The following is a 10,374-nucleotide window of genomic DNA, read 5'->3' as shown; positions in this document are numbered from 1 at the left end:
GTATATTATCTCCGCTTGATCCAATAGTTATGGATCATATCGCACGGGCTAAGAGTATCGATAGTTAGCGCGCGATGAAGGAGGTAATTCCACCCCACCCCTAGCCACGTGTCGCATGGTGAGTGGAATCGCTCCCAAATGAGAAAAACCACTTCTTGCTTGATGAGCTTGCGAAATACCGAAAACCATCACAATGGTCGTAAAGCTGTTCACCAGAATAAAAGTTAAGGTTTTGCGGTTGCCGAGAAAATCCGGGTTCCGACTCATGGGCCATAAGGAGATGAAGATCCCTGAGACGTCTGGATTTCCATTACCCGCGTTAATGAGGCCGCCATAGACCTGCCCCCTAAAAGGGATCACACTTATGTCAAAACACTTCATGATGAAACTAGAATAACTGTACCCCGTTACTGTGGCTCTATGTCAGCAAAAACGGTCTCTTGATTTTCCTGATGCTGCTGTCGGTCGCTAAGGGCTCTGGATGAACATCCCTCCTTCAACCTGTCATCTGTTATCTCCTCCCACCAGTAGCAGAGATCAATATGCTTATTTCGTACCCCCTCATTGGCAAGCCAATCCGCCACTTTGTTGGCTTCCCTACGAACATGCACCAACCCGAGGGTTCTCAGTTGTCTTAGGTGCGCTTGGATTCTTTGGTAGACTTGCAGAAGCCGCCAATGTTCTGAGATTTTCTCAAGAGTAGCTCCAGCATTTATCCTTTTTACTGAGTTAATGACAAGTTCTGAATCAGCCTCAATGATGACATTTTGAATGTTGTACTTGAACAGTATTTCCAGGCATGATTCCATCGCCATGAGCTCAGCCATATTGTTAGTAGCTTTACCAAGATAACTGTGGAAGATGACCTGTATGTTTCCTTCCTCATCCCTCAGAACCCCTCCATAACTTGCTTCTCCTGGATTCCCTTTTGAAGCCCTATCTATGTTGAATTTTAAAAAACCATGAGAAGGGGGTTGCCATGAAGACTTTTCTATTGAGGTTTTCTTGATAATCTACCTGGAACCTTGAGGGGGATTGAGCTTGAGCTGTAATTTCTTCAATATTCTTGTCTCTCTTTGTTCAATAGGTTTACCTATAGCTTCTCCTCCCAGCATATGTACAGTTTCTTTAAGTTGTTTAAGGACCAGTTTGAGGATGTTACTCACCGGACTCACTTTCTCCTTGAAAATCCTATTGTTATGCTCCTTCCAGACATTCCAAATTAAGAATCATAGGGTCAGCGTCTAGGCAGAGTTTATGATCTCATTATCCGAGAAATTTTTCCACCAGTTCTTCAAAGTGGTGATGATGTCATTAACATCTCTGTCTATTTGCTCAAAGACTTCTCCAACCCAATTCCAAAGAGTTGTGGTGAAAGTGCATCTATTCAGGAGATGATTTGTAGTTTCTTCCTATTGTCTACATAAGTGACATCTTGAGGGGCCAACAAAACCTTTTTTTGTTAGGTTATCCCATGTCAGAATCTTACCCTGTTGAACCAGCCACTTGAACAATTTTGCTTTCATCCAATTAAGATTTTACTACATTTATTTCCATGTCTTATCAGTGTTGGGATGGTTTAGCCCTGCCTCTATTCTTTTGGCTTCCTTAAGGTTGAAGAGACATGTCTTGTTTTTCCCCCATCTTAGTTGATCATTCAAGTTTGTGTTCAAGATTTGTCTATTGTCTAAAAGACCTTGAAGGGTTGTGGCTTGAGTGTGCAATATGCCCATTCCACTATAATCTGGAAGTTTCCAATTTCTCCATTTCTTATCATTCCTTTCTTGGTCGCAATAGTCACTTACGCACTTTAGTCCTTTGCTGATGGTATTAGTGTGAATGTCTGCTAATTCTTCACTTTGGAGATTGTCCTCCTGCTACCAATTGTCCTCCCAGAACCAAGCGAGGTTCCCGTTTCTGATCTCCCAGAAACTATGGTTTTGGACTAGGGCTCCGTTCTCCCATGCCCTATTCCAAATTGCAGAACCTTTTACCTGTCTTGTCATTCTGTTTAGATTTTTGTGCTACCATTCCCTAGCATATTTATGCTTCCAGAGTTTTGCCCAAGGGGCTTGAATTTCTTTTAGCCATCTCCACCAAATTTTGGCACCAGGAACTCTATTGAGAATTCCTAGGTCATGAAGACCCAAGCCACCATGGGACTTAGGTTTGCATACTCTGTCCCATGCCACAAGGGCCCATTTCTTCTTTTCTTCACCTTTCCCCCATAGAAAGTCTCTCTAAATGTTTCTTATATTGGTCATTACACTGTTTGGTGTTGGAACGACAGATAGCATATAGATAGGGATAGTTTGTAGGACAGCCTTAGTGACAACTAGTCTCCCTGCTAGATTAAGTGTTCTGTTTGTCCATTTGTTGATCTTATCTTTTAGCTTATTAAGAACGGGCTCCTAGATGTCCTTGTGAAGCGGTTTTTCAGTGAGAGGAACTCCCAGGTACTTCATAGGCAGTGTCTCCCTTAGAAAGCCCAAAATTCTAGAAAGATTTCTTTGAATTGAAATATATATATTGAGAAAGAAGATTTTTGATTTAGTGAGACTTACCTCAGTGTCTGCTGCCCTAGCAAACTCACTCAGAATCAGTTTGAATGCTTTGGCTTCCTTAACAGTGGGAGTGCCTTGAAGCATAGTGTCATCCACAAATTGTTGATGTGTCACCGTGTCCCCACCATTAGTGAGTCTCAAACCCTGAATTCTCCCTTCCTCTTTAGCAGGTCTGATAACTCTTCCTAACCTTTCCATCATTAGAATGAAGAGGAAAGGAGAAAGAGGATCTCCTTGCCTTAGACCTCTAGAAGGCTTGAAGGTTTTGGAAGGAGCGCCTTTGAGAAGAATTGAACAGCTTGCTATGGTAACTAGCCCCATAACCCATTTTATCCAATCGTGATAAAATCCATAGGCTTTTAAAATTTCCCTTATATATGACCAGCTAAGTTTTTCATAGGCCTTTGCTATGTCCATCTACATTATCATTCCAACCTGTTTGTTGGTAATGAGTGAATGAACCATTTCATGTGATTGTATTATATTATCTAGAATTTGTCTTCCTTCCACATAGCCTATTTGTTCCTCTGACACTAGGGTTGGGAGGAGAGGTTTAAGACAATTGGAAATGACTTTGGATATAATTTTGTAGATCACATTGCATAATGCTATAGGTCAAAATCTGTCTGGAGAGGTGGCCTTTTCCTTTTTGGGGATTAAGGCTATGAAGGATTCATTGAGAGCCTTTAAGACTTTCTTAAATCTTCGAGAGTCTTCCACTACCTCCAAGATGTCATGTTTCACTATCTTCAAACAAGCTTTGAAAAAGTCCACATTGAAGCCATTCGGGCCTGGTGCTTTCCCATTTTACATCTCTTTCACTGCTTCCTCAATTTCTTCCAATGTTACTGGTCTATTGAGATTGAAATAATCTTCTCTGGTGACCAATTTAGGGATGTGCTGAGTGAATTTTTCTGTAAATTGGTATCTATCTTCCGAGGTTTCCTCAGCATTTTTCTGGAAATGCTGGAGTAGAAATTTCTCCATCTCTTCATTAGTGTTTCTCTCTACACCATGCTGATCTGTAAGTTTCACAATTCTATTGTTGTTTCGGTGAGCTATGGTGGATCTGTGGAAGAATTTGATGTTTCTCTCCCCTTCTTTGATCCATTGTACTCTGGATTTTTGTCTCCAGAGTATTTCCTCTTGAAGGCATATATTGTCCCACTCTTGTTGGAGTGACTCTGCCATCTCTTTCCTTTCATCTGTGTATCCTTATGTGATAAGAGTGTGGTTTATTTCCTTTAGTCTCTTTTCCACCTCTCCTTTAGCTTTAAAGATGTTACCAAATTCCTTTTTGTTTCACTCTTTGAGTCTGCCTTTAATATGTTTGAGCCTGCAGTGAAGCAGGAACATCTTTGTACCATGAAGGTGAGGGTCTTCCTTCCACCATTGTTTAATATTTGTGAGGAAATCTGAATGTGTGAGCCAAGCATTCTCAAACTTGAAGGGGGTGTTCCTTGGTTTGCCAAAAAGGGAGGTTTCTAATTGGATAGGCCAATGATATGAACCCCCAAAAGGTAAAATGAGTGCAGTAATGCTGCTTCCCCTGAGAAGAAGTTCCTCTGAAACCATAAATCTGTCCAATTTTGAGGCCACTTGGGTAGGGCCTCCTCTTTTGTTGTTCCAAGTGAAGATTCCATTGCTTGTTTCCATATCAACCAATTTCATATTGGTGATGAAGTTCTAGAAGGCAATTGAATCTCTCCCCAGTATTCTAGTTCCTCCTTTCTTCTCCATGAGTGATTTTGTTATGTTAAAATCACCTCCAAGAATCCATGGTAGAGTTGGGTATGTCTTCTTCATATCCTCTAGTGTTGTGAGGAGTTGAAGTTTGTCCTCCATTGGTTGTGGACCATAGACATTGGTGATCATGTAACATTGCCCATTTCTCACTGGTTGGAAAATCAGAGAAAGGTGATATTTGGATGCCTCCGCATCAATCACACCAAATTTCTATGGATCCCAGAGAGTGAGAATACCACCAGCAGATTTGTTTACCTTAACTTCAAGGTATTCATATCTATTCAACCATTCACTATGTTTTTCACGGATCTTCTCCATTGAGCATTTTTTTTCCTGTATGAATACTATGTCAGGTTTTTCCTCACTAATCCTTTTACCAAGATTCCTCTGTTTTCTTCTACTCCCTAGTCCTCCAATGTTCCAGGTTGTGATTTTCATTGAGGTGGGGTTATAAAGGAGTAATTGGAAAGGTCTTTCATCCTTCCTGAATCAATCATGAGCTTGCCATACTCTAGTAGTAATTCCCTCTGTCTTTTTCTACCCCTCCTTTTGCTTGGATTGTTTATTAATTTTCTGGTTATTAATCCTATTGAGAAGGTTCCTTTGTTTTCCTGGTTGTCATGTCCTCTTTTGACTCCTGCAGCTGTTTGATGTGTCTTGTTAAGGAATATCTATTGGAATTTATCCACATCCTCCTAAGGGATGGAGTTTATTCCCAAGTTTTTGCTCTGGTCTACAAACTTTTCTAGCTCTAGGTTCTCCCTTTCCAAGATCTCCTACAAATCTTGATCCTCCGTACCACTTTCACTTTGAGTCATTTCTTGGTCTTTTTATACAACCATGGTATTCAAAGAGTCCATTGTGTGTTCATTTTGATCCTGAATGTACTCCACGCTGGTCTCTTTTTCTTTCCCCCTTGCTGTCTGATTCTCTGCACTCCCTTTATCCCCTTCCTTAGATCTTTTTCTCCTAAGATCTCAAAGTTGTTGTAACTTTTTGTTTTATCATTCACACTATGGCTCTTTTGTGTCTTCCTTCCCCCACCTTTTCCTTTCCCTCCCACTTTGGTGAAACCTGTCTCATCTTTTCCTTTGTTGGGATTTAGGATTTCCTCCCTTCGATTGAGTGGACAGTCTCTTGATAGATGCCCATGCTCATGACATTTGTCACATCTGAATGGGATATTTTCATAGTCAACTGCTTGAACCCATTCCTCATCATAGAATTCTAGAATGACCTCATCTGGAAGGGCTCCTCATAGGTTGATCTCCACACAAATACGAGCATAGGATGTATATTTTCCCCTTAGAGTTGCCTCTGAAATCTTTAAGAAATGACCTAATTTAGTGCCTATATCTTTTAAAGACTCTGGCATCCAGTAATCTAAAGGTAAGCAGTATAGTCAAATCCATACCGGTACCGAAGTGAAGGTTTCTCGTTTAGGCACAAAGTTCATCGTCCATGGCCTCATGTAGAGCCCATCAGCTGCAAAGAAGTATGGCCCTCCTTCAAAGATTGTGTCTCTGTCTTCCATGTTTGTAAACACCACAGTGAAAATACCTTTGGATCCAAGATGAATATTTAACTCCCCCTTTGGTTTCCAGTTGTATTGTATCTAGGTGTACAACGCTTTCTCTGATGGCTAGATTCCAATAAATTTACATATGATGGCCTAGTGGGCCATGTGGTCTCTGTGCGCTTGCAGAGCTGGATCATTCAGAATAACTCGAGGTTTAGCTGTGGTCTTGGGTTTAGAGGGCCCCAACTTAGTTCTGTCCTCTGACCCTTGACCTCTGTCTTCCGCTTTTTCCTCCCAATAGTCTTCTTCGTGGGCCCCTTGATCTACATTGGTTTTGCTACCTTCTGCCTTCTGAGTTTCTGTGTCTTTTGTCTTGACCTCCCAGGGCTTTGGAGGTCTGTTCTTTTTCCCTCCTCTTCCTATGTCTGCTACCATATAACTGTAGGACGGAGTGGAGCTCCCTCCTCCCTATGTCTCCATGGATGCTTGGTACTTTCTTCCACTGGTTTCGTTAAACGCTAGAACCAGAGCTCAGTTCGTTGTATTTCACCGTATTTCCTCCATGGCCCATGTGCTTTTTCCATTATTAATGTAATTATTACTAATGATAAAATGAAGTAATATCTAAGTTAAATATATATATTTAAAAAGTCATGTAATTGTCAACTATGTAAATTAGTCCCACTTTATATAAAGATTCATAATTTGTAAGTAGGATTTTTTACAATATCAATTGCCAATATCATGGGTAATCAATACTACATGTCCAAAAATCCATAACTCATTTCATATGAAACTTGTTCATATGACATTTTTTTAATTAATCAATTTAATTAAAACGACAAAGATGGCATGACTATTTTGGAGATAAATATCAATTTTTGATTTATGAATACTATTAAAAATATTCTAGAATATTCCATGAAGGCTAAATTCCTACTATCCACCTAATATTTATTCATAATTAAATTAAAATTTTAAAGGCTCTATTCCAAAGTGAATATTCCTATGGATGTAATTAAATATTTGTGTCAATCCAACACCCAAGATGAAGGTAATTCACTGAAAAAGTATTAACTGTGTGACAAAGATATTTTGAAAGGAGGCTCAATTTTGCCTCATCTGCACACATTAATTGTTTGATACGTTTAAAGCTTCCCTAGAAGACACACAAGGAAGAGGGATTTCTAGGTTTTGTTAAAGCCTTAATCTAACTATTCTATGTTTTGGTGTTTCTTTAGACATATTTTCGAGAGATTGTTAGAATGAAAAATTTGAGTTATGAATTTTATATAATTGTAATGCTTAAAATTTCTAGTGCTAAATTTATTTATACATTCAAAAACATATTTTAAATGTTAACTATCAAACCAAAAAATATTTTGTCTAATTTAAATAAAAAACTTTAAAATATAAAATAATTAAACAACACATCAAGAAAAAAACAAACCTTATCCACTTCACTACCGACAAAGTAGTTAACGTTGCACTAAATAACATAGAGATTATGTGATTGAATTAGCAACCTCTATATCACTTATTATAACATAACATTAAATGCTGTATAATAGCGTAAATTTATAACGGAGTAGTCTACCTAGGCGGTAGAATGGCCCGTTTTCCGTCACCGGCCTGAAAATCTTCCAGCTTCGGCCACCGGGAATGTCTCCACCCTTCGCCCCTCCGCCACCCTCCTTCTCCTCCACCCTCCCCTGACATTCCCTGCCAGGCCTGACAAAAAATCCGATTCGGATCAGGGAATGGGCCTGACATCCCCTGACAGACTACTCGATCGGGGACGAGCTATTGCAGCCGCGGAGTATTGCTCCTGGGAGCTCCTTATTCCTGTTCGAATTCGAATTGTCACCCGCGCGCTGCAACGCGCTGCAATGCATAATCGCTCTCCTGTAACTCTGCACCGAGCTCAGAAAAAAACACAGAAATGAATAAGTTCAGTACTAGCTACTCACTACTTCGTAACATAAAATTATGTTACTGTTACAAAAGGGGAAAATGAAAAATGCACACGCCATTATTAAAGATTCCCACGACTTTGGGCTGAGTTTTCTGGATTTGACCGCCTTTATATAGCGATCCCGGTTTATCCGATATACAGATCGATGGGTTGCTGGGTTTACAGTACTCATTCTCACAGTGCTTCTGATAAATTTATCAAAATTCCAAATATGGGGAGCTGCATTTCTTCAAATGCCATCTCTTCTGTGCCAGCAGCTACTGCAAAGCTCATATTGATGGACGGGAGCATCCTGGAGTTTTCTGAAATAGTGAGAAGCGAAGAGATTCTGCAAGAATATCCGGGCCACTTTATCTGTGATTCAAAGGGTCTTTATGCCGGTCGAAACATCTCCCAGGTTCTGTGTCACGATGATAGATTGCAGATTGGGCAGCTCTACTTTCTTCTTCCTCAGCGGAAATTGCAGTTTGTGTTAACAGACTCTGACATGGCTTCTCTTCTTTTCAAGATTAGCACTGCTTGGGAGTTAGCGCAGAAGAAGAGGCAGAGCAAAAGATTATCGCGTGGGTTCGTTAAAGCCCAAGCTCAAGTGCAGCCCTTTTTCAATATTCAGAGCCAAGATGAAAGTGAAACAGAGTACGACTCTTCTTCTGTTTGTTGTTTGTCCAGGCGCCCTAATAATCCAGTTTCAACAGATAGAGGGTGACTCCATTTTCAACCCATGTTGGAGACTATTGTGGAGACTGTGCGATCGATGGTGATAGTGATTTTCATGTAACAAATATGTATAAATCAAGAAACAAAGAATTTTTTGAACTTGCTCTGGTTAATAGGATTTGGAAATATTTTTGGAATTTGCAATCCAGTTAAATTGGAAATATTTTTGGAATCGATGGTGAGAGTGATTTTCATGTAACAAATATGTATAAATCAAGAAACAGAGAATTTTTTTAACTTTGTTCTTTTTGAACTTGTTCTGGTTAATAGGATTTGGAATTATTTTTGGAATTTGCAATCCAGTTAAATTGGAAATATTTTTGGAATTTACAATTCAGCTAAAGACATCTTTAAATCTGTCCAATGACAGATTATCTGGACAGATTCGAGTCTTTTTGACATCCCAGTGGAACTCCTAAGTGTTAGCGTGCAATACTTCCTAGTGCACAATTTTCGTGAGAATTTAATTTAAAAAGGGTTAGGGAGATTCTGTGGGTAATTCATTTTGTATCTCTCTATTGTTAGTCCGGTTCTATTTACTCTTTATTCTTATGTTGTTTTCAAGCTCGTACTTATAACGTTCCTTCATCCATATGAACACAATCTCTATATTATTGTACTGTATAGCTTAATTTTCACTTAGGAAGAGACATTTATGTAAATCTGGATTGGAGATAGTTATCTCTTTCTGGTGTTATTACATTATCATTTTTACTCAAAGACTTCTTATTATGAAGGTATGTTCTTTCCTCTTTGTTCCCTATCTACATCGACAGTAATGTATACCATAATTGAAGGTTTACCAATATTTATGTATATATGCTTAATTCTCATCCTCTACATCATATTAATGAAGCTACTATTTCATAATTGTGTCCCTGTCCCTGAAACTAGGTTGAACATTGCTGTTTTCTAAATATTTATTATGGAAAAAAATATGGAAAATATAATCATTTTAACTTCTTTTTTTCCCTTTTGATCTCCATATCATGTATAATTTTTCTTCTATTTCTTTGATTTTGTTCTTGCAAATAAACATATTGTCTTGTAATCTACTTGTAAAATTTATTCGTTCAATGACTTGTTTGGGTCTGTCTAATTTTACTTGTTCAAGACCTTGTTTTGGTCTCCCGTATCTCATCCGATCTCAATCAGGAAATAGAATGCAAAGGTCAGGGGAAGGTTCTGTACTGTAATCATAAGTATCTTTCCTTTCCATGATTGTAGGTGACTTCGATCTGGATGAGTTCTAACCTATAAGCAAATCCAGTAACTGTGCAGAGTTATGTTGCCTAATTTTGGGTAAAATCTCTGGAAGCTTATGATAATGTTCTTTTTCTCCAAAATGAACTTGTTGCATCTTTATGTTGATGGTAGTAACTATATATCTATATGTTATCATTGATGAAATAACAATATTAAGTGTCTGGTTGAGCTTCTATTATCCGATTTAACATTCTTATAATGCTTTAAGCTTTTGTTGCCTTGGAAACCTCGATATCCTTTGAAGTGAAGGCTACTCTTACTAGTAGTCAAAGATTCTATTTGTGAATTCCTTTCACATGTAACTCTAGCTTTTAATCTCTTTTTTGGAATGGCATTGGAATGATTGAATGTTAGATATTGCTGATTTATGGAGTATTTAGGAAGACAATGTGGAAGGACCTAGATGTTCACATCCATGGTTACTCATTGGTCATTTGTTTTTCTATTTAGGACATCCATGTATGGGCACTTTTGATTTTGTGAACACTAGGATCCCTTGTGTTTCTGAGATGTGCTTTCCCATTCAATTGGTTGAGTTCCTTCTCTTCCTTGTTTCTCGTTTCCATCTCATTTCGAGGCATAAAACT

The 10,374-nt window shown here is 38.7% G+C and overlaps 1 protein-coding gene across 1 annotated transcript; it reads left to right on the top strand.

Annotated features, from left to right (window-relative positions):
• The first annotated feature begins 7,716 nt into the window (after positions 1-7,716).
• On the top strand, positions 7,717-8,758 carry LOC149152233 (uncharacterized). The gene has a single exon (XM_089442342.1). The coding sequence runs from the start codon at positions 7,950-7,952 to the stop codon at positions 8,508-8,510; it is 561 nt and encodes a 186-aa protein (XP_089298468.1). The 5' UTR covers positions 7,717-7,949; the 3' UTR covers positions 8,511-8,758.
• Positions 8,759-10,374: the final 1,616 nt, after the last annotated feature.

The sequence above is a fragment of the Pinus tabuliformis genome, chromosome 9 (assembly GCF_031772625.1).
Source record: "Pinus tabuliformis cultivar Carrire ecotype Pingquan chromosome 9, CPIR1, whole genome shotgun sequence".
In the NCBI taxonomy this organism is placed as follows: domain Eukaryota; kingdom Viridiplantae; phylum Streptophyta; class Pinopsida; order Pinales; family Pinaceae; genus Pinus; species Pinus tabuliformis.
This window is presented reverse-complemented; position numbering and strand designations above follow the sequence as displayed.

What these genes read in the sequence shown, in the direction of transcription:
- LOC149152233 (XM_089442342.1), top strand. Translation starts at nt 7,950, where the DNA reads ATGGGTTGCTGGGTTTACAGTACTCATTCTCACAGTGCTTCTGATAAA.